The following is a 25000-nucleotide window of genomic DNA, read 5'->3' on the forward strand; positions in this document are numbered from 1 at the left end:
GATAAAGCTGGTGAAGGTTGAGATAAAGCTGGTGAAGCTTGAGTTAAAGCTGGTGAAGCTTGAGATAAAGCTGGTGAAGGTTGAGATAAAGCTGGTGAAGCTTGAGTTAAAGCTGGTGAAGCTTGAGATAAAGCTGGTGAAGGTTGAGATAAAGCTGGTGAAGGTTGAGATAAAGCTGGTGAAGCTTGAGTTAAAGCTGGTGAAGCTTGAGATAAAGCTGGTAAAGCTTGAGATAAAGCTGGTGAAGGTTGAGATAAAGCTGGTGAAGCTTGAGTTAAAGCTGGTGAAGCTTGAGATAAAGCTGGTGAAGCTTGAGATAAAGCTGGTGAAGCTTGAGTTAAAGCTGGTGAAGCTTGAGATAAAGCTGGTGAAGCTTGAGTTAAAGCTGGTGAAGCTTGAGATAAAGCTGGTGAAGGTTGAGATAAAGCTGGTGAAGGTTGAGATAAAGCTGGTGAAGCTTGAGATAAAGCTGGTGAAGCTTGAGATAAAGCTGGTGAAGCTTGAGTTAAAGCTGGTGAAGCTTGAGATAAAGCTGGTGAAGTTTGACTTTAAGCTGGTGAAGCTTGAGATAAAGCTGGTAAAGCTTGAGATAAAGCTGGTGAAGCTTGGGATAAAGCTGGTGAATGTTGAGATAAAGCTGGTGAAGGTTGAGATAAAGCTGGTGAAGCTTGACTTTAAGCTGGTGAAGCTTGAGATAAAGCTGGTGAAAGTTGAGATAAAGCTGGTGAAGCTTGAGATAAAGCTGGTAAAGCTTGCGATAAAGCTGGTGAAGGTTGAGATAAAGCTGGTGAAGCTTGAGTTAAAGCTGGTGAAGGTTGAGATAAAGCTGGTGAAGGTTGAGATAAAGCTGGTAAAGCTTGAGATAAAGCTGGTGAAGGTTGAGATAAAGCTGGTGAAGGTTGAGATAAAGCTGGTGAAGGTTGAGATAAAGCTGGTAAAGCTTGAGATAAAGCTGGTGAAGGTTGAGATAAAGCTGGTGAAGGTTGAGATAAAGCTGGTGAAGCTTGAGTTAAAGCTGGTGAACTTGAGATAAAGCTGGTGAAGGTTGAGATAAAGCTGGTGAAGCTTGAGTTAAAGCTGGTGAAGCTTGAGATAAAGCTGGTAAAGCTTGAGATAAAGCTGGTGAAGGTTGAGATAAAGCTGGTGAAGCTTGAGTTAAAGCTGGTGAAGCTTGAGAAAAAGCTGGTGAAGCTTGAGATAAAGCTGGTGAAGCTTGAGTTAAAGCTGGTGAAGCTTGAGATAAAGCTGGTGAAGCTTGAGTTAAAGCTGGTGAAGCTTGAGATAAAGCTGGTGAAGGTTGAGATAAAGCTGGTGAAGGTTGAGATAAAGCTGGTGAAGCTTGAGATAAAGCTGGTGAAGCTTGAGATAAAGCTGGTGAAGCTTGAGTTAAAGCTGGTGAAGCTTGAGATAAAGCTGGTGAAGTTTGACTTTAAGCTGGTGAAGCTTGAGATAAAGCTGGTAAAGCTTGAGATAAAGCTGGTGAAGCTTGGGATAAAGCTGGTGAATGTTGAGATAAAGCTGGTGAAGGTTGAGATAAAGCTGGTGAAGCTTGACTTTAAGCTGGTGAAGCTTGAGATAAAGCTGGTGAAGGTTGAGATAAAGCTGGTGAAGCTTGAGATAAAGCTGGTAAAGCTTGCGATAAAGCTGGTGAAGGTTGAGATAAAGCTGGTGAAGCTTGAGTTAAAGCTGGTGAAGGTTGAGATAAAGCTGGTGAAGGTTGAGATAAAGCTGGTAAAGCTTGAGATAAAGCTGGTGAAGGTTGAGATAAAGCTGGTGAAGGTTGAGATAAAGCTGGTGAAGGTTGAGATAAAGCTGGTAAAGCTTGAGATAAAGCTGGTGAAGGTTGAGATAAAGCTGGTGAAGGTTGAGATAAAGCTGGTGAAGCTTGAGTTAAAGCTGGTGAACTTGAGATAAAGCTGGTGAAGGTTGAGATAAAGCTGGTGAAGCTTGACTTTAAGCTGGTGAAGCTTGAGGAAAAGCTGGTGAAGCTTAAGATAAAGCTGGTGAAGCTTGAGTTAAAGCTGGTGAAGCTTGAGATAAAGCTAGTGAAGGTTGAGATAAAGCTGGTGAAGCTTGAGATAAAGCTGGTGATGACTGAGAAAAAGCTGGTGAAGCTTGAGTTAAAGCTGGTGAAGCTTGAGATAAAGCTGGTGAAGGTTGAGATAAAGCTGGTGAAGCTTGACTTTAAGCTGGTGAAGCTTGAGATAAAGCTGGTAAAGTTTAAGACAAAGCTGGTGATGCTTGAAATACAGCTGGTGAAGCTTGAGATAAAGCTGGTGAAGGTTGAGATAAAGCTGGTGAAGCTTGAGTTAAAGCTGGTGAAGCTTGAGATAAAGCTGGTGAAGGTTGAGATAAAGCTGGTGAAGCTTGACTTTAAGCTGGTGAAGCTTGAGGAAAAGCTGGTGAAGCTTAAGATAAAGCTGGTGAAGCTTGAGTTAAAGCTGGTGAAGCTTGAGATAAAGCTAGTGAAGGTTGAGATAAAGCTGGTGAAGCTTGAGATAAAGCTGGTAAAGTTTAAGACAAAGCTGGTGATGCTTGAAATACAGCTGGTGAAGCTTGAGATAAAGCTGGTGACGACTGAGAAAAAGCTGGTATGGCTTAAACAGTGAGTGTTATGATGATATGATGTAAACAATGCTGAAGTCATGTATTACTGAAATGCTGAGATTATAACTTATTTATTTTCTCTTGGGCCGACAGCCTGTGCGTGCATCTTAGGCGGAAATCGAGGTCCCTTTCAAGATCAACCAACTGCCTCGTTCCACACTGCGACCCCCACAAGGGCTCATTAACACCCGGATACCTATTTACTACTAGGTGAAACGAGTCTAACCATCAGTATCGCACCGGGAATTCGAACCCCAGGGATCCCGATTGTGAGTCGAGAATTAACAACCCCCTCCCCCCCCCCTCTCCCACCTTTAAGCCACGGAGACCCGAGATGTCAGAACTATTGAAATGATGAGTTGTCAGTATCACCGGAATGTTAAGACTGTATGTTATTATGGTGGTGGGAGAAATGTTGCCCCAACGTCCGCCATCAGACGTCTCGCAACATTCGTCATTCCACCAAGGATGAGGGGAAGTGAGCAGCTCCGATGACCCAGGAAATCCTTGGGGGTTCATTGCAAGTCATTCCTCGAGGTTTTGGACCAAGTTGCAAGTCGAGAAAATCGATATTGGTCCTCCCACACTAAAGGCTATCGTGAATCCTAGTAAAGATGTTTTCTTTCTAGTTGATGTATTTTTGCAGTTTATAGCAACTACAGCATCTATCTCTCATTTTTAGTTTCATTGATTTTTAAAAAATGAATGAGTTATGAATAATAAATACTACGTTTTCCTTCATTATAACTGCTTCTCAGTATTGTATTACATACATATTATTTATTAATTGTTATATTAATGAAAATATTGGAAAACAAATCACTTACACGTGAAGACATAGGAGATTTATTTTAATATCAAATGCCCCGTTGACACAGGAGGCGTGAAAGGTCCGAGACTCACCTGTATATGGGTTCCTTCTCCCCGTTGGTGTACCACAGGACCACGAAGACCATGTCAGAGGAGTCGAGGGGCCCCACCTCGCACGGCAGCACAGCCTCCCTCCCTGCCACGGCCTCCACGCGACGCCACACTCCTGGACCACACAACCACATTATTACCACCACATAACCACATTATTAGCACCACAACCACACCATAAACACCACAACCACACCATTACCACCATATAACTACACTATTAACACCACAACCACACCATTACCACCACATAACCACATTATTAACACCACAACCACACCATTACCACCACAACCACACCCTTACCACCATATAACTACACTATTAACACCACAACCACACCATTACCACCATATAACTACACTATTAACACCACAACCACACCATTACCACCACATAACCACACCATTAACACCACAACCACACCATTACCACCACATAACCACACTATTAACACCACAACCACACCATTACCACCACATAACAGCCCTATTAACTCACCACAAACACCCCATTTCCACAACACAATCACACCATTACCACATCACAATTACACCACAATCACGTGAGGAGGTCTTCAAAATAGAGCAAACATAAATCTCAGAGATAAGTAAGAAAGTGTGGTAAACCAAGTAGCTTTTGAAGAATTTGAATAATAGGTCACTAAAAGCAGGAAACCTACCAGACAGCTGGAAAACAGCTACCGTTGTCCCAATATAAAATAAGGGTGACAAGCAGGCCACACCTTACTACAGGTCAGTGTCCCTAAACTGAATACCATACAAGGTGAGGTAGAAGATCGTGAACAGAAAGCTAATACCACGTTTGGAAAGAAGTCTCCGTGGTGTAGTGGTAAGACACTCGCCTGGCGTTCCGCGAGCGCTATGTCACGGGTTCGTATCCTGGCCGGGGAGGATTTACTGGGCGCAATTCCTTAACTGTAGCCTCTGTTTAACGCAACAGTAAAATGTGTACTTGGATGAAAAAACGATTCTTCGCGGCAGGGGATCGTATTCCAGGGACCATAGGATTAAGGACTTGCCCGAAACGCTACGCGTACTAGTGGCTGTACAAGAATGTAACAACTCTTGTATATATCTCAAAAAAAAAAAAAAGTGACTTTGTAACGCATACCAACACAGGTTCATCGAAGATAAATCTTGCCTCGCTGCTTTAATGACTTTCAAAGACCAAACGACAAAAAATAGACAAGAGAGAGTGGGGGCAGACTGCATATTTCAAGATTGTCAGAGAACCTTTGACAAAGTACCCAATGAGGCCTGGGTGTAACAAGCTGGAGCTGCAGGCAGGAGTAACAGGTAAAGTTCTCCAGTAAATCAGGAAGCAATTAAGTAACAGAGAACATGGAGCTACTGTGAGATATGAGAAGGGCGAGATGTCACAAGAGGAGTTACAGTGTCTTGTACTCGGACATATCCTGTTTCTGATATACGTTTCTGATATAACAGCTAAATGCAATGATCCTCCAGAGGGAATTCATTCATTTCCCTAAATGTTTGTTTACGATACCAAATTATTGAGAAAGATTAAGACATAGGAAAACAAGAAGCGACTACAAGATGACCTGAAGAAATGAACGAGTGGTCCAACAAATGACTACTAGAATGGTTAATACTATATGAAAAGTGTTTTGGGGAAGCAGAAAGCAGGTCACAGAGTACCAGTTGGGGGATGAAATCATTAAAGAATCATTGAGTGATAATGATCATTGTGTGATAAAAATCACATGTGCTTCATTATACTTACACGTGCTCCATTATACTCACACGTGCTCCATTATACTCACACGTGCTCCATTATACTCACTCGTGCTTCATTATACTCACACGTGCTTCATTATACTCACACGTGCTTCATTATACTCACACGTGCTTCATTATGCTTACGCGTGCTCCAATATACTCACACGTGCTTCATTATACTCACTCGTGCTTCATTATACTCACACGTGCTCCATTGTACTCACACGTTCTCCATTATACTTCCACGTGTTTCACTATACGCACACGTGCTTCATTATACTCATACGTGCTCCAATATACTCACACGTACTTCGTTATATACACACGTGATTCATTACACTCCCACGTGCTTCATTATACTCACACGTGCTTCATTATACTCACAAGAGCTCCATTATACTCACACGTGATTCATTACACTCCCACGTGCTCCATTATACTCATTCGTGCTTCGTTATACTCACACGTGCTTCGATATACTCACACGTACTTCATTATACTCCAGCGTGCTTCATTATAATCCCACGTGCTTCATTATACTCACACGTGCATCATTATACTCACACGTGCTTCGTTATATTCACATGTGCTTCATTATACTCACACGTGCTTCATTAGTCACACGTGCTTCAATATACTCCCACGTGCTTCATTATACTCACACGTGCTTCATTGTACTCACACGTGCTTCCTTGTACTCATACGTGCTTCATTGCACTAACACGTGCTTCATTGTACCCACACGTGCTTCATTATACTCACACGTACGTCATTGTACTCACACGTGCTTCATTATATTCACACATGATTCCTTATACTCACGTTCTTCATTGTACTCACACGTGCTTCATTGTACTCACACGTACTTCATTGTACTCACACCTGCTTCATTGTACTCACACGTGCTTCATTATACTCACGTGCCTCATTTTATTCACATGTGCTGTAATTTAATCGAATATACTTCATTGTAATCAAACATAATTTGTTATACTCACACGTGCGTCATTATACTCATGCGTGTGTAATTATACTCATACTTGTGTCATTATATTCATTCCTGCGTCATTATATTAAAAAAAGCTTCAGTGTTTGTATCTTTCCTCATACACTCTTCATGATATAAAAAAATATTAAAGTGCACATACATATATGTTTATATATATATATAAATATATATATATATATAAATATATATATATATATATATATATATATATATATATATATATATATATATATATATATATATATATTTGTGTGTGTGTGTGTGTGTGTGTGTGTGTGTGTGTGTGTGTGTGTGTGTGTGTGTGTGTGTGTGTGTGTGTGTGTGTGTGTGTGTGTGTGTGTGTGTGTGTGTGTACTCACCCCACCTATTCACCTATTTGTGCTTGCGGGGGTTGAGCTCTGGCTCTTTGGTCCCGCCTCTCAACTGTCAATCAACTGGTGTACAGGTTTCTGAGCCTACTGGGCTCTATAATATCTACATTTGAAACTGTGTATGGAGTCAGCCTCCACCACATCACTTCCTAATGCATTCCATCCGTTAACTACTCTGACACTGAAAATGTTCCTTCTAACGTCTCTGTGGTTCATGTGAGTACTCAGATTCCACCTGTGTCCCCTTGTTCGCGTACCACCAGTGTTGAATAGATTATCCTTGTTTACCTGGTCGTTTTCCCTGAGGATTTTGTAGGTTGTGATCATGTCTCCCCTTACGCTTCTGTCTTCCAGTGTCGTGAGGTGCATTTCCCGCAGCCGTTCCTCGTAACTCATGCCTCTTAGTTCTAAGACTAGTCTAGTGGCATACCTTGGAACTTTTTTCAGCTTCGTCTTGTGCTTGACATGGTACGGGCTCCATGCTGTGGCCGCATACTCCAGGATTGGTCTTACATATGTGGTGTACAAGATTCTGAATGATTCCTTACACAGGTTCCTGAACGCTGTTCTGATGTTAGCCAGCCTCGCATATGCCGCAGACGTTATTCTTTTTATGTGGGCTTCAGGAGACAGGTTTGGTGTGATATCAACTCCTAGATCTTTCTCTGTGTACGTTTCATTAAGTACTTCATCTCCTATTCTGTATCCTGTGTCTGGCCTCCTGTTTCCACTGCCTAGTTTCATTACTTTGCATTTGCTTGGGTTGAACTTCAACAGCCATTTGTTGGACCATTCACTCAGTCTGTCTAGGTCATCTTGTAGCCTCATACTATCATCCTCGGTTTCAATCCTTCTAGTATTTTTTGCATCATCAGCAAACATTGAGAGAAATGATACGAAACTAGGGTATACCCTCTAGGTGATCATTTACATATATCAGAAACAGTAAAGGTCCAGGACTGACCCCTGCGGGACTCCACTTGAAACGTCTAGCTAAACTGAGACATCACCCCTCACACTGACTCGTTGTCTCCTGTTGCATAGGTACTCCTTTATTCAATGGAGTACCTTCCCTTTCACTCCAGCCTGCATCTCCAGCTTTTTCACTAGCGTCTTGTGTGGTACTGTATCAAAGGCTTTCTTGCAATCCAAAAATATGCAGTCTGCCCACCCTTCTCTTTCTTGCCTGATTTTTGTTGCCTGGTCGTAGAATTCAAGTAACCTTGTGAGGCAGGACTTGCCATCCCTGAACCCATGTTGATGCTGTTACAAAGTTCTTTCGCTTCAGAGGTTACACTAGCATTCTTTGCACAATCTTCTCCATTAGCTTGCATGGTATGCAGGTTAGGGACACTGGCCTGTAGTTCAGTGCCTGAAAATCTCTCCCCATTTTTGTATATCGGGACTTCGTTAGCTGCTTTCGAAATTTCTGGCAGTTCCCCTGTTGCCAGGGATTTGTTATACATTATGGAGAGTGGCAGGTACAGTTCTTCTTCTCCTTCCTTTAGTATCCAAGGGGAGATTCCATCTGGGCCTATAGCCTTTGTCACATCCAACTCTAGTAAACACTTTCTTACTTCCCCGCTGGTAGTCTCAAACTCTTCCAGTGGTTCCTGGTTAACTATTCCCTCTCTTATCTCTGGAATTTCTCCTTGCTTTAAGGTGAAGACATCCTGGAATTGCTTATTCAGTTCCTCACTCACTTCCTTGTCGTTAGTAGTGAATCCTTCTGCCCCTATCCTTAATTTCATAACCTGTCCTTTACTGTTATTTTTCTCCTGATGCGTCTATGCAGCAATTTAGGCTGAGTCTTTGCCTTGCTTGCGATGTCATTTTCGTATTGTCTTTCTGCCTCTCTTCTCATCCTGACATATTCATTCCTGGCATTCTGGTACCTTTCTCTGCTCACAAGTGTCCTGTTATTCCTATAGTTTCTCCATGCCCTTTTACTTTGCTGCTTAGCTAGCCTACATCTCTGATTAAACCATGGGTTTCTCATCTTCATTTGACTGTTTTCCTTTTGGGCTGGGACAAACTTGTTTGCTGCGTCCTTGCACTTCTGCGTGATGTGGTCCATCATGTCTTGTGGCGTCTTTTCCCTGAGCTCTGTTTCCCATGCTCTATCTGTTAGGAATTTTCTTATCTCCTTATAGTTTACCTTTCGGTATGCCAACCTTTTGTTTCCAGTATGCCTCCTTGAGTTCAATAACCCTTCTTCAATCAGGTACTCAAACACCAGTACACTGTGGTCGCTCATTCCTACTGGGGCCTCAAAACCGATTTCTCTTATGTCGGAGTCGTTCAGAGTGAAGACTAGGTCGAGTCTCGCTGGTTCTTCTTTGCCTCTCATCCTTGTGGATTCTCTAACATGCTGGGTTAAAAAGTTTCTAGTCACCGCCTCCAATAGTTTGGCTCTCCACGTATCCTCGCCTCCAGGTTACGCTGCTGTCGTTATCCTATTTATATGTGCCTCAGGAGTTAGATTAGGTGTCACATCCACTCCCAGGTCTCTTTCTCGAATCGTTACAGGTAGGCTGTTCCCCTTCATTGTGTACTGTCCCTTTGGTCTCCTGTCACCTGATCCCATTTCCATAACTTTACATTTACTGGTGTTAAACTCCAGTAGACATTTCCCTGACCATCTCTGCAACCTGTTTAAGTCCTCTTGGAGGATCCTACAATCCTCGTCTGTCACAACTCTTCTCATTAATTTTGCGTCATCCGCAAACATTGACATGTATGATTCCACTCCTGTAAACATGTCATTTACGTAAATTAGAAAGAGAATTGGTCCCAGCACCGATCCTTGAGGTACTCCACTTGCTACTGTTCGCTAATCCGACTTCTCGCCCCTTACCATTACCCTCTGGCTTCTTCCTGTTAGGTAGTTCTTCACCCATACTAGGGCCTTTCCGCTTACTCCTGCCTGCCTCTCAAGTTTGTATAGCAGTATCAACAGACTGTATCAAAGGCCTTTTGGCAGTCAAGAAATATGCAGTCTGCCCAGCCTTCTCTGTCCTGCCTTATCCTTGTTACTTTATCATAGAATTCTAAAAGGTTTGTTAGGCATGATTTCCCTGTCCAGAACCCATATTGGTGCTTGTTTACAAACCCAATGCTCTCCAGGTGCTCAACAAGTCTTAGCCTAATTATTCTTTCAAGTATTTTGCAGGGGATGCTTGTCAGTGATACGGGTCTGTAGTTAAGTGCCTCCTCCCTATCACCTTTCTTGAAAATCGGTACGACATTTGCCTCCTTCCAGCAACTGGGCAATTCTCCCGACATAAGTGACTCATTAAAGATCATTGCCAGAGGCACGCTGAGAGCGTGCGCTGCCTCTTTAAGTATCCACGGTGATACTTTGTCTGGTCCAACAGCTTTATTTGCATCCAGTGTTATCAACTGTTTCATTACCTCCTCTGCTGTCACCTCTATATCTGATAGTCTTTCATCTTGGGTAATCTCTTCTAACAATGGGAGCTGCTCAGGCTCGGTTGTGAACACTCCATGGAATTTTGCATTCAGTACCTCGCAGATTTCCTTGTCGCTTTCTGTATATGCCCCTTCTGTTTTCCTCAGTCTTGTCACTTGGTCATTTACCGACATCTTCCTTCTTATATGGCTATGTAGTAATTTAGGTTGCTTTTTCGCTTTGACTGCAATATCATTCTCATAATTTCTTTCCGACACTTGTCTTATGTTAATATAATCATTCCTAGCTCTGTTACATCTAATCCTGTTGTCCTCTGTCCTTTGTCTTCTGTACTTCCTCCACTCCCTCCTGCTTCTCACCTTTGCTTCCTGACACTGTCTATTAAACCATGGGTTATTATATTCCCTCCTGCTTTTTTCCTTTATTGTTGGAATAAATCTATCTTCAGCCTCCTTGCATTTCAATATGACTTGGTTCATCATACCTTGCACTGTTTTTCCTCTAAGTGCTTCCTCCCACTGCACTTCTCCCAGGTAGTCCCTTATTCTTCTGTAGTCCCCTTTTCTGTAATCAAGTCTCCTTTCCCGGACCTCTTGTCCTTTGGTCACAATTTTAAGCTCCATCATGTAGTCAAAGACTAGGACACAATGGTCACTGGCTCCTAGTGGTATTTCATGTTCCAACTGCTCGATGTCTTCTACATTCTGGGTGAAAATGAGATCTAATAGGCTGGGCGTATCCCCTCCTCTTTCCCTAGTATCTTCTTTCACATGCTGTGTTAGGAAATTCCTGTCAATAACGTCTACCGGCTTCGCTCCCCAGGTTTCCTCCCCGTCATGGGGATTCCTCGTTTCCCAATCTATCTCTCCGTGATTTAGGTCCCCCATGACCAGCAGCTTCGCTCTCATTCTATGCGCTATAGTTGCTGCCCTCTGCAGTTCATCTATACATGTCTTGTTGCTGTCCTCGTACTCCTGCCTGGGCCTTCTACTGTTTGGTGGGGGGATTGTAGAGTATCAAGATTACAATCTTCTTCCCATCCACTGTCAGAGTTCCATGTATGAAGCTCGTGCTTTCATTGGTACTCGGATTTTCCAGCTCATCAAACTTCCATTTCCGCTTTATTAGTAGTGCCACTCCTCCTCCCTGTCTGTGTCCTTTCTTTTCTTATCACTTGGTACCCATCTGGAAAGATTGCATCCGAGATCATGCCATTTATTTTAGTTTTCACTATTGCCACTATGTCTGGGTCTGCCTCACTAACTCTTTCTTTTATCTCTTCTGCTTTATTGGCTACCCCATCAGCATTGGTGTACCAAACCTTGAGACTCTTCTTGGAAACTCGGGTGTCAGAGTTTCCCCTTTCACCGGGGGTCTGGGGGAACTGGGGGGTGTCTGGGGGCGAGTGGGGGCTGTGGGGGTGAATGGGGGGGTGCTAGGGGGGTGCCTGGGAGTGCCTGGTAGGCGAATGGGGTCTGGGCATCTAGGGGGGTAGGAAGGGCATAATGGGTCTGAAAGTTAGGGGTCTGAATAGCATAGGGGGGTTGAGAAATAGAGTGAGACTGAGAGTCAGATAGAGGTTGAGAGGTTGGGGGGGGGGGGAGAGGGATGTTGAGGGCAGAGGGCTGAGAGGAGAATGGAGCATGGGTGCTGGGGGTGGAAGAGAGGGTGTATTAGTTAGGGGGGGGGAATCGGGGGTAGGTAGGGGTTTTGGGGTAGAAGAGGGGAAGAAGGAGATGGGGGAAGGTGTTAGGGAGTCACAAGGTGAGCAGGTTAAATGTGGGCTGGAGGTGCATAGGAGGGGTGAGGGTTGGGTGGGGTTTGGGGGTGAGTGGAAGAGGGGTGCAGTGGAAGCTGGGATGGAGTAGATGGAATTGAAGTCAATGGGGTAGAAGGGGCAGGGGAGTAGGAAGGGGTAGTAGGGGAGGGGGGATGGGAAGGTGGGTTTGGGGAGGGCATGGCTTGACCCACTGGGGTCGTTGACAGGTGTGATGTAGCAGGGGCAGGGGAATCGTTGGGGAGGTGCAAATGTGGAAGGGACAGGGGGGTTTTAGGGTGATGAAGCAGGGGGGTTTTGGGGGGCTGAGGCAGGGGGGAGGTATAGGAGAGCTGAGTTGGGGAGGATGCGACCTGTGTGTGTGTGTGTGTGTGTGTGTGTGTGTGTGTGTGTGTGTGTGTGTGTGTGTGTGTGTGTGTGTGTGTGTGTGTGTTTAATATTTGTATTTATGATTTGTGCCAACAAAATCGAGCTATTAACCCCTTGGACCCCACCATTCTATCCAATCTATTTTTCCTCTGTTATGTTTTCAAACACACGAGCATACACAAACACACACACATCTCCAGGACGGAGCCCGTAGCTGCTGTCTAACACCCAGGTATCTATTTACTGCTAGGTGAACAGAAGCATCAGGGTGAAAGAAATTTTGGCTTATATGTTTCTGCTTAAGCCTGGATTTAAAATTACGACCCCCAAGCGCTGTCCACTCAGCCGCGAGTCCCCCCCCACCCCCACCCTTGGGCCAAGCATGCGTGTGTGTGTGTGTGTGTGTGTGTGTGTGTGTGTGTGTGTGTATTTGTGTAGTTGTGTGTGTGTGTATGTGTGTATGTATGGATGTCATTGCATGTGTCCTGTGCAACGTTGACCAGCGCCAAGTTGCAACCCACAACAACTGTCTAAGTCTTCGGGGACCAATTTATTGTGTAGGGAATAGCCATATCAGGTGAAAGGAAACGTTGCCCAAAGACTTCTATGTTTCCACGGGAATCGAACCCGCGATCCTGGGCTGTGAAGCCGACGTCAAAGACAACTGAGCCCAATGGTGATTGAGTCATGTGTGTGGTTTAATTGAAAAAAATATATAAAAATATACATATATTCTTCAGATTGTTGTAATATGCAAATTATTGCACACTAACCTTTCCTGGCCGCGTGGGTGAGGGTGTGAGGCAGCAGGAGGCAGCAAGCGACGGCCAATATTCCCCCATGTGGTGACAACATTGTTTTGGAGGCTGACTGACGGTGCGTGTTCCACTCTATGTCTCTCCCTCCGCACTGTATTGATGTCTTCACCCGTCTTGAGCGACGCCCGCGCCGTATTGATGTCACCTTCTGTCTAGAGCGACGACATCCGCACAAGTCTCTACCATGTGCTGCTCCTGCAAGGGGCTCTCTAAACCTGTTACTTCCTAGCTATCTCTTATACTGATCAGTTTCCATGTGCACCTCGCTTTATTTTTACGATGGACGTTTTAAAAGTATGCAATTAAGGCTCCTAATCTACAATATATACTTTCGTCTACATATTCTTTTTCCTCGTAGAATTTTAAAGTAGTTTAGTAAATGGCCGTGATTAAGACGATCCAGCATTCCTATAATTTGGCTCTAAACGGACATTAAATTACTAACTTAAATTATTTTTCATATTTTTTGTAACACAGTTGCGATTTCATTACAACGAGTCCACAGCATCTGTCTTTTCGTTACACCGGTTTATATATATCACAGCCACTGTACCACAGGTCCCCAACACCTGCTCCTTATTTCACCGGTTTAATGGCCCGGTTAATCTCTATAACATCCGTTCGTCACTCTCACTGAATGTTTCCATTCTTCTCTCGAGCGCTGAAAATAAATAGAGAACACATTTTAGTGAATGCCTCGCTGAGCACCAATAATGTCTTTTCCTATTATATTCGAAATGACTGTCTTAAACTTCTTAGACCAATATAATATACAGGAAACCTCTAAATTATAGTTGACAAGTTTACATAGTAATGTTTGTTATGAAATATCTCATAACAAACATTATTTAATGGTAATAATAATAATAATAATAATAATAATAATAATAATAATAATAATAATAATAATAATAATAATAATAATAATATTAATATTATTATTATTATTATTAATACACTGAAATCACATTAGCGTAATATATATCATTAATAATAGTGAGAAAATCCTTCAGGGCTGTGAGGTGGGAGCGAACCTTCGACCCCGGCATTGCCCATCGCGTAATCTACCACGGTCAAGTTCAGTGGTCAAGGTCCAGGGGTAGAGTACGAGACTGGTAATGTGGGGGTTGAAGGTTCGCGCCCACCTCACAACCCTGGTGGATTTTCTCATTATTATTATTATTCACATTCACAAATAGGTGTATTCAGGATAAGAGGACGTCAGGTTCCTTACAGCAGGTTGAGCGTTTCTCCTTCATATAGCTTTTATTAATCATTGCCCAACTAAATTTTTCTTGAGAATAACCCGCTAACATATTTACATCTATGTGCCAAACTCCTGCCGGTGAAGTGGGAGGTAATAGTTGAGGGGGGGGGGGCAATTATCCGGGGAAAGCGCCAAGCCATTACGACCATATAGCACTGGGAATGGGTCAGGATAAGGATTTTTGATGGGACGGGGAAGGAATGTTCCCCAACCACTTGGACGGTCGGGGATTGAACGCCGCCTGCATGAAGCGAGACCGTCGCTCTACCGTCCAGCCCAAGTGGTTGGGTGTAATAGTTGAGGATTAGTGACCAGATCTCCAACAGAGACGAAATCGGTCACAGGGAGATTGTACTGCCATTATTCAACACCTGCATTATCAATATTGATCAATAATAACGAAGTACAGATCTCTCCAGGACGACGAAACACGACTAAATGTACGGAGGTCGCCGTCTACCTCCTCACCAAACTATATAAATTTACTATCGGTTCTTAAACTAAATTAAAGGTTAATCAGGATAACTATAATTAAAATAGTTATTTAATACGTTGAGCAGAACAATACCTGCCAGATAGTCCGACTGTATACAAAATTCCAGTTCTTTATGCAACTTAATCGCACGTGAAAATTGATGTTATCTCGGACGAAGGAGCGTCATGACCTCAATAGGTAAGTTACCTAAGCTAGTACCCTTCTGGTCAGGACACAACCACTGGGTAAGTTACCTAAGCTAGTACGCTTCTGGTCAGGACACATCCATTGGGTAAGTTACCTAAGCTAGTACGCTTCTGAATTTTTTTTTATTTTTTTTTAAATTTTGCCCCGAGGCGCGAGTTTATTGGGCAGCGCCACTCATCTTGTGAATGGACACACCGCCATAGCAGCATGTACAACACTCCCCAATAGGAAGAAATCCCGCTGGGTTGTTCATCCTGTCACTTGTACCCAGACACAGCTGGGACTTGCTTAACTGTCTCAAGTGAACAGCTCCTCAAACAAGAAGATTAACATCTGTCAACCCTTAAAAGCTTACGTTAAATTGCGGGTGCAAAATGGGGAAATCTTTTAAGAACAGTATCAATATTTGACAAATAGTGTTTTCCTAACTCAAACAATGTGGGGTTTATTATTCTACACATGTTTCTAATGTCTCTCAGGTGTTCACATTCACGTAGATAGTGGTCAAGGCGGTGTCCATCACTCTCACCACAGATTCTGCAACTTCGCTGATCAACTGTTGTTTCCATTCCATATCTCCAAGGATATTTGCATCCAAGACAGATTCTCGCTATTACTGATTCTCTCCCTCGTCCTCCTCCTCTTCGGCCATAACGATTGGGATTGCCAGCTGCAACCATGTTGTACCATCGTATTGACTCACTGGTTTGTGCTTCTATCCTCCTTTCCTCAGTTACCCTGTCACGGTGATGTTGCCTGCCAATACCTCTAAATTGTAGTAGAGTCTTGGGTATGAAGTATTCAATATGGTCTCCTTCAGCGCCTTCAGCAGCCAGCACATCTGCTCGTTCATTCTCACATATTCCAACATGGGAGGGGATCCACAGAAACTTGATGACTCTTCCTTGATTGGTAAGTACTCTCACAGCTCTCTTAATTTCAGCGACTGTTGCAAGATTTTCTGCCCGATTTTTACTTAGGCTTTGCAGTGCTGCTTTTGAATCGGTGCAAATCACTGCACCATTAGTGTTCCGTTCAAGAAACCTTAACGCCATAACAATGGCAGTTAGCTCTCCTTGCGTTGAAGAGGTATAGTTCTCAATACGTGCTTTTTCTTCATTTCTGCGTTGGAAAGTATTATCCTTGATTACCGTGTATGCTAAGACAAAACCACAGGGTAAGTTACCTAGACTAATACCCTTCTGGTCAGGACGCAACCACTGGGTAAGTTATCTAAGGTAGTACGCTTCTGGTTAGGACAAAACCACTGGGTAAGTTACCTAAGCTAGTACGCTTCTGGTCAAGACAAAACCACTGGGTAAGTTACCTAAGCTAGTACGCTTCTGATTAGGACGCAACCACTGGGTAAGTTATCTAAGCTAGTACGCTTCTGGTTAGGACAAAACCACTGGGTAAGTTACCTAAGCTAGTACGCTTCTGGTCAAGACAAAACCACTGGGTAAGTTACCTAAGCTAGTACGCTTCTGGTCAAGACAAAAGCACTGGGTAAGTTACCTAAGCTAGTACGCTTCTGGTTAGGACAAAACCACTGGGTAAGTTACCTAAGCTAGTACGCTTCTGGTCAAGACAAAAGCACTGGGTAAGTTACCTAAGCTAGTACGCTTCTGGTTAGGACAAAACCACTGGGTAAGTTACCTAAGCTAGTACGCTTCTGGTCAAGACAAAACCACTGGGTAAGTTACCTAAGCTAGTACGCTTCTGGTCAAGACAAAAGCACTGGGTAAGTTACCTAAGCTAGTACGCTTCTGGTCAAGACAAAACCACTGGGTAAGTTACCTAAGCTAGTACGCTTCTGGTCAAGACAAAAGCACTGGGTAAGTTACCTAAGCTAGTACGCTTCTGGTCAAGACAAAACCACTGGGTAAGTTACCTAAGCTAGTACGCTTCTGGTCAGGACACAACCACTGGGTAAGTTACCTAGACTAATACCCTTCTGGTCAGGACACAACCACTGGGTAAGTTACCTAGACTAATACCCTTCTGGTCAGGACACAACCACTGCAGACTTGACTTTTGCCAAATATTGAAAATCGGCCTTTTTTTAAGAACATGTGCAATATAAATACTGAAATCAGTGCATGTTCATTGAGAAGAATTATTCGTGCAATTACATTGAACGAGTAATTGTTATGGCATTCTTCATCATGTTTAATTTAACATAAAAGAAAGAAGCTGATTCAGAACACCTTCTCGTTATCATCATCAGGATAATTCTATCGTCCGATATAACCTCCAGTGTAATGAGATATCATTTTGCAGAATTTAGACCCACGAGAATTTAGAGACTCATCTATTTCAATATAAACTAGGAAAAGATCGATCATTCCTACTCTTCTACTGATAATTCACCCACCAAGGCACTATATATTTATTATTTGCATTACCTAGCGGTTCACTGAAATCTATATAACCACCTGATTATGTATTTCTATATAAGTCTGCAATATGAGGTGGAAAGTTGAATCGCTTACAAATTAAAACAGGTAATTTAGTCTCATTTAAATGATTATGTGAGACGGTGAAACAAAGCTGAGCGGCTGGCGAGAGCCGGAACCAGACAGATCGGCCTTGCGAAATCGATTGTTTGAGTGGCAGGCGAGGACCGCCGTGTCTGATCGGCCTTGTGAAAGGGTGAAATAGTGTACCTGAGTGTCAGGCGAGGGACACAATAGATCTGATTTGGCCCACAGTTTGGTTGATCACACCGACAATCAGGAGACGAGTGATACACATGGAGTGATAACACCCCTTGATTTCTGGGCATACAATGAGAGTTTACTGTATTCCTGAAAATTTTCATGACCCCAGGAACCGTATTCTGGACCCCATGAACTATGATCAGGACCCCAAGAACCGTGTTGAAGACCCCTGAACTATGTTTTGGGCCTCATGAATAATGTTCACGAATCCTCCCGAGCTATGTTCAGAACCCCATGAACTATGTTCAGAATTCTTTGAACTGTGTTTAGGAGCCCATGACCAATGCTCAGGACCGAATGAACTGTGATCATGACCCCATGAACTATGTATAGGACCCTCGTGCACTATATTCACAACTATAAAATACGTCCAGGTTTTTGAGGAATATATTGCGGTGGCCTTAATATCCCTCCCTCGTAGCCTGGTGGATAGCGCGCAGGACTCGTAATTCTGTGGCGCGGGTTCGATTCCCGCACGAGGCAGAAACAAATGGGCAAAGTTTCTTTCATCCTGACTGCCTCTGTTACCTAGCAGTAAATAGGTACCTGGGAGTTAGTCAGCTGTCACGGGCTGCTTCCTGGGGGTGGAGGCCTGGTCGAGGACCGGGCCGCGGGGACACTAAAGCCCCGAAATCATCTCAAGATAACCTCCAGAGAGTGATTGGCATGAGACCCAACACCAAACTTGTTTATTTATTTATTTATTTATTTATTTATTTATATATTTACAAGAAGTACATTGGATTTGTGAGAGTATATGATATTGTTGTTCTTTCATTCTTGCAGAGTCACTAACACTAACTGGAGTTTCGGGCAGGAGTTCAGACCTGCTGCCTGCTGCAGCTGCCGGTGTGAGCGGACTGCCTGTTCTGGCGTAACTGCCGGCAAACTTGGGCTGTACACTCTGTGCCTGTTAGCTGCCCTGCGGGTGGCATGTGTCCCGTTGTGGCAGGGTGATTATGCTCACCAGAATGACGTCTTACTCGCACCATCTACGCCAGGTCTGAGGCGGTCGGCCTCCAGTGGTTTGGTAATGGAGGGTAGTGGAGATACAATGAGGCGAGTTTGACGTCGTTTGAAGTGTTGCAGGCGGAGGACCAGGCGGGGGCTGCAGTCAGTTATTACTGCCCGGGGGACACAGTGATTGTCAAGTGTGAGGCAGGGGCGTGCTTCTGCTGTTTTCTGGGCTCCTCTGAAGTGAAAGTAATTATGTTACTAAATGACGCGGGCACGGTGGGAGGCGTGAGGCATCCTTTGAACCACATGACGATATATATATATATATATATATATATATATATATATATATATATATATATATATATATATATATATATATATATATATATATATATATATATATATATATATAAGCCCGTAAGGCAATAGCCCGTAAGGCAATCATTTAAACAGCTTTTATCTTATATACCCGCATTTGGGTGAGGTGATATGTTAGAACAGTTTTGGATGAGGGTATCATTTACTTCCATTCTTCCCTTTAATTTACCCAATTTATACCCATTGCACCGTGTTCTGTCTTGTGTTGAAAGTTTTGTTCACCTCATCCAAAACTGTTGTAACATATCACCACACTAAAATGCGGGTATATAAGATGAAAGCTTATTTCTGTGTTGTTTGTCTTGTTTCAACACAAAAATGAATTTTAGAGAATTGATTTTTCAATTTGAGTAGACAGAGTAAGAGAGTTGAGACCCCTGACAATGTGTGATCGCCACAACTCATGTGTGAGTTTAATAAAGGACAAACCACAGAAAGTGACCTTAGTGAATGAGAGATATGGTCCGTTCACCAGTAAAGGTTCAGTTTGCATTGAGACCAACCTGAAGTTGACGTGAGTATCTTCAGAGTTTGATTGGGAATCATCGACTTTTAGCTATTTGTCGGAAAATAAAGTTGCAAGGGATATTGTCGGAGAGTGACATGCCCATATGTGCTGTCAGGCTGAAGTCAGAATATCTTTTGGCAGAGGTGATGTTGGGAGTGTGTCCCGACATACCTGTTCCAGGGATATAAGTGTCCTGGGAAAGAACTTGTGTAGGTCAATGGTGTTACCGGAGCTCGTAGTAAAAGCTGTTCCAGAGGAGTGCCAGAGGGGAAACGGTACTGATGGGATACTTGATAGAGTAGACCTGGCTAGCACCCTAGAGCTAGAGGACAGCCAAGTCATTGTATATCCTGCCTGTGTAGTGACGAGGGCAGACGTTGCCAACGAGGAGACTCTTGAGGAGATGTGACAGTGCCGTCTCCAATGAAGGAAGAGACCGACGAGGAGATAGCATGGCTGTTTGATTAAGGTCTAGCTCCTGGAAGTAATGGGCATAGACAAGTCAGAAGTGAAGATGACCCTGGCTGAGGAAACTAGTATGAACCGAGTGGACCAAATTAGATCCCAGCCTGCTGAATTCAAGAGCCAGAAAGTGGAGATAACTGTTTTCAACACAGGTGAAGAAGAATGTGGACAGACTGAGGACGAGAGTTGAGTAACAAGTTGTCCACAGGAACAGATGTGTAGGGATGATAGAGTTGAGTGGTGTGAGATCTTAGAAGTTGACGCATTTCACTTGGAAGCGTGAAGGAGAGACAGTGAAGTGGAGTGATAGCCAAGAAGAGGAAGTGAGAAAAGACAGTATTTGCGGAGAGAGGCTTATTAGCACGCTAGAAGAGGTAGAGTAACAAGTACAGTCGAGTACAGTTGAGTGCAGTGCAGTACTTGAGGAAGCTTTGAGGGAACAAGGAAGAGTTGAATGAGATAAATTGGAGTTGCGTAGTAGAGTCAGAAGGGAGAAGAAGATGATAATGCAAGCACGGAGGAGTAGAAGAAAGTCGAAGATTCGATGGACGTCGAAGACGATGAAATTACAGATTAATGAGGAGACGAAAGAAGGGATCGTCGATGAAGACGGGAGAGTAAAGTATGAATATGAGGGACTGAAGTATGATGGCAACAGACTGAAGCGTGAGGACGATGAACCGAAGTATGAGGACGTCAGAGTAGGTACAAACAATAGATGTCTAACTCTTGACGTGTGGAATGCAAGAAGAGGAAAAGGAGGAGGAAGAGGAAGACAGTAAGCTAGAGAGGGCTGAGGGAGCGAGGGTGTCGAACACGGGCTGCCTAGCCAAGGTGTGAGAGAAGTTGGGTCATTTAGAGGGGTGACGATGTTTCCCACGGGCGATGAACCCAGTGTTGCACGATGCAACGGGTTGTACTGTATACATCGACGACATTGTTGTATTTGCACACTTCTGGAGGGAGCATATAGACAGACTACTGCATTTGTTTGGCCGATTAGTAAGGGACAATATGACTAATAACTTGGCGAAGAGTGAGTTCGGAAGAGGACGACTGGAGTACCTAGGTTATGTGGTAGGGTCAGGTGAAGTTGCTCCAGTGAGGACGAAGGTGGAAGCCTCGATAATTTCCCAGTACCCAAAACAAAGAAAGAGTTGTTGAGGAACTTAGGAATAATTGGATATTATCGGAAATTTTGTTAGAATTTTTTCACCGAAGCCACTCTTACGGCAGCAAATTTGTTGTCTAAGAATAAGAAGTGAAATGGAATGGAGTAGCCCAACAGGCGTTCGATAAAACTTAGTGATTATTAACTGAGGCGCCTGTCTTAGTATCGCCGGATTTTGAAGCAAGCACTGTTTGCGTTGTTTGTGGATGCCAGTGACGTAGGAGCCAGAGGTGTATTGACGCAACAGAAGGATGGAATTTATCACCCCGTGTCTTTCTTCTCCAAAAAGTTTACAAAACATCAGAGATCATAGAGAATGGTAGAGAAGGAGACATTGGCATTGGTCATGGCACTCAAGCATTTTGAGGTATACGTAAGTAGGGGAGGACACCCAGTTGTTGTGAGTACAGATCATAATCCCCTGGTGTAACTGACTAAGATGAAGCATGCGAATAAGAGGTTAACCAGGTGGATCCTGTTACTTCAAGAGTATAACCTGATCGTGAGACATATAAAAGGTCGAGATAATAACTGATGCTTTATCACGAGCCGAGCCACTGAGAATAACTCAAAAATAAGGGGAGAGGAGTGTTATGACCCGAGGTAGCCAGGAGAAACGAGTCTACCCGATGAGAGTTATTCTGCTTACCTGGCCAGAAATTAAGAGGTCAAGAGAAGAAATATATCTGTAATAAATGTCAGTGAGTGATTTATAATACAGGCAGAGAATGAGCATCATTTCAATGTTAGTGGGAAATAGGATGTTGACAGTTTGTGACATTATTTGACGCTAGATTACAAAAAAACGACACTTGAGTTGCTGCTGTCGTCAGAGGTGGACGTGCGTTTCAGTGTCTTAGGAATATAGAGGAATACGGCTCTGGATGAAGTGTTTGAGTGATGGATACAGTGCATAACAATTCAGGAAGCTGCCAAGGGTGCGACACACATTACTTCTTGGTATTTGTGAAAATTTGGAGACGACCTGAAGCTTAGTGGTGGTCGTAATTGTGTGAAACTCTAAGTCGTGATATCCTCAGGTGTAGGATGATAAGCAGGTGTCTTTTTGTGGAGCCTGGCAGGCGACTGTGTGAGCTCAAGTCAGGAGCAGAAGAGCTCTGAGGTAGACACCAAGTAACTTTGTTGGACGTTTAGAGAACATCATGTTGGAGCGCCCGCAAGCTATGAATTCTGTGGTAAGCTCATTTATCAGCTGTTGTTGTGGTTGCCTGTGCTTGATCGTGTGCCCAGCGATCATGGCGAGTGTATATACATGAAGAAAATATATATTTTTTTAAAACATTGAGCTAAAATAAGCTGTTAGAGATAAGACGTATGTTATTCATAGTGGAACTCAAGAAAGAGAACAGAGAGATATACATATATATATATACATAAATATACATATATATGTATATATATATGTATATATATATACATATATATATATATATATACATATATATATATAATATATATATATTATATATATATATATATATATATATATATATATATATATATATATATATATATATATATATATGTAGTACCTAGTAGCCAGAACTCACTTCTCAGCCTACTACGCAAGGCCCGATTTGCCTAATAAGCCAAGTTTTCATGAATTAATTGTTTTTCAGCTACCTAACCTACCTAACCTAACCTAACCTAACTTTTTCGGCTACCTAACCTAACCTAACCTATAAAGATAGGTTAGGTTAGGTTAGGTAGGGTTGGTTAGGTTCGGTCATATATCTACGTTAATTTTAACTCCAATAAAAAAAAATTGACCTCATGCATAATGAAATAGGGTAGCTTTATCATTTCATAAGAAAAAAATTAGAGAAAATATATTAATTCAGGAAAACTTGGCTTATTAGGCAAATCGGACCTTGCATAGTAGGCCGAGAAGTGCTGTTCTGGCTACTAGGTACGACATATATATATATATATATATATATATATATATATATATATATATATATATATATATATATATATATATATATATATATATATATATATATATATTAGTATATTTTGGTAGCAGTCTTTCCTGTAGACATATATTATTAAATATGACCGAAAAAGTAAGATTAATAATTCTAACACGAATTTTCTCAATCTTTCGTACATTTCTTTTCACTGTTGGAGGTAAATAAAAATCAATTCTCCAAAATTCATTTTTAATTCTAGTCTGACGCGACACGAGCGCGTTTCGTAAAACTTATTACATTTTCAAAGACTTTAGTTTACAAATACACAACTGAATAGAACTTACGCATCTCCGATTTTATATCTACATTTGAGAGAGGTGGATGGGGTGAGGTGGCATTAATAGGGTATTAATTTCATCAACACAAGACAGAACAAGAGGTGGTATTAATAGGGTATTAATTTCATCAAGAGAAGACAGAACACGAAACTATGGGTATTGAATAGAAGTGATTGTAGAAAGCCTATTGGTCCATATTTTTTGATGCTTCTATTTTGGAGCGGAGTCTTGAGGTGGGTAGAATATAGTTGTGCATTAATTGGCTGTTGATTGCTGGTGTTGACTTCTTGATGTGTAGTGCCTTGCAAACGTCAAGCCGCCTGCTATCGCTGTATCTATCGATGATTTCTGTGTTGTTTACTAGGATTTCTCTGGCGATGGATTGGTTGTGGGAAGAGGTTATATGTTCCTTAATGGAGCCCTGTTGCTTATGCATCGTTAAACGCCTAGAAAGAGATGTTGTTGTCTTGCCTATATACTGTTTTTTTTGGAGCTTACAGTCCCCAAGAGGGCATTTGAAGGCATAGACGACGTTAGTCTCTTTTAAAGCGTTCTGTTTTGTGTCTGGAGAGTTTCTCATGAGTAGGCTGGCCGTTTTTCAGGTTTTATAGTAAATCGTCAGTTGTATCCTCTGATTCTTGTCTGTAGGGATAACGTTTCTATTAACAATATCTTTCAGGACCCTTTCCTCCGTTTTATGAGCTGTGGAAAAGAAGTTCCTGTAAAATATTCTAATAGGGGGTATAGGTGTTGTGTTAGTTGTCTCTTCAGAGGTTGCATGGCGTTTCACTTTCCTTCTTATGATGTCTTCGACGATATATATATATATATATATATATATATATATATATATATATATATATATATATATATATATATATTTATATATATATATATATATATATATATATATATATATATATATATATATATATATATATATATATATATATATATATATATATATATATTTATATATATATATATATATATATATATATATATATATATATATATATATATATACATATATATATATATATATATATATATATATATATATATATATATATATATATATATATATATATATATATATATACCTATATGTGTGTGTGTCGTAGTGAAAGCAGAATACTCTTTTCTAAAATGCGCAGACCTTTCTCACTCTGCATAAATTAAATATAACCCCCACCGGAGCTCTTGAATAGCGGTCCACTGAATATCTGACCGAGTAGTGATTTTGGTGTTACCACACACGGGAGTTTCCAATAAAATGTCACTGAAACGAAGTTAAACGAAAAATAATAGTAAAAGTTCTGTCAATTCCAGCTCCGTTACTGGCAGGAAAAAAAGGTAATATAACCAAAAAAAGATTAAGTTTCCAGGTCACTTGACGCTCCAGTATTGATTTTTGACAAAATGTCTTCGATTATTTGAGTTAGTTGTGAACCCTAACTCAAATATTCTTTGAGGGCAGCTTTGTTAGTCCTTGTAGAGTAATGA

At 42.1% G+C, this 25000-nt stretch overlaps 1 protein-coding gene across 1 annotated transcript in view; it reads right to left on the reverse strand.

The window, feature by feature from the left end:
- Positions 1-25000, reverse strand: part of LOC123751042 (nephrin) — a 744040-nt gene that overhangs the window by 538386 nt on the left and 180654 nt on the right. The window contains exons 2-3 of the mRNA XM_069322448.1: positions 13024-13729; positions 3511-3643 (exon numbers count right to left, since the gene is read on the reverse strand). Of these exons, the coding sequence (XP_069178549.1) occupies positions 3511-3643; positions 13024-13105 (215 nt within the window). The 5' untranslated portion in view covers positions 13106-13729. The remainder of the gene's footprint in view (positions 1-3510; positions 3644-13023; positions 13730-25000) is intronic.

This window comes from Procambarus clarkii, chromosome 11, assembly GCF_040958095.1.
Source record: "Procambarus clarkii isolate CNS0578487 chromosome 11, FALCON_Pclarkii_2.0, whole genome shotgun sequence".
Taxonomy (NCBI): Eukaryota; Metazoa; Arthropoda; class Malacostraca; order Decapoda; family Cambaridae; genus Procambarus; species Procambarus clarkii.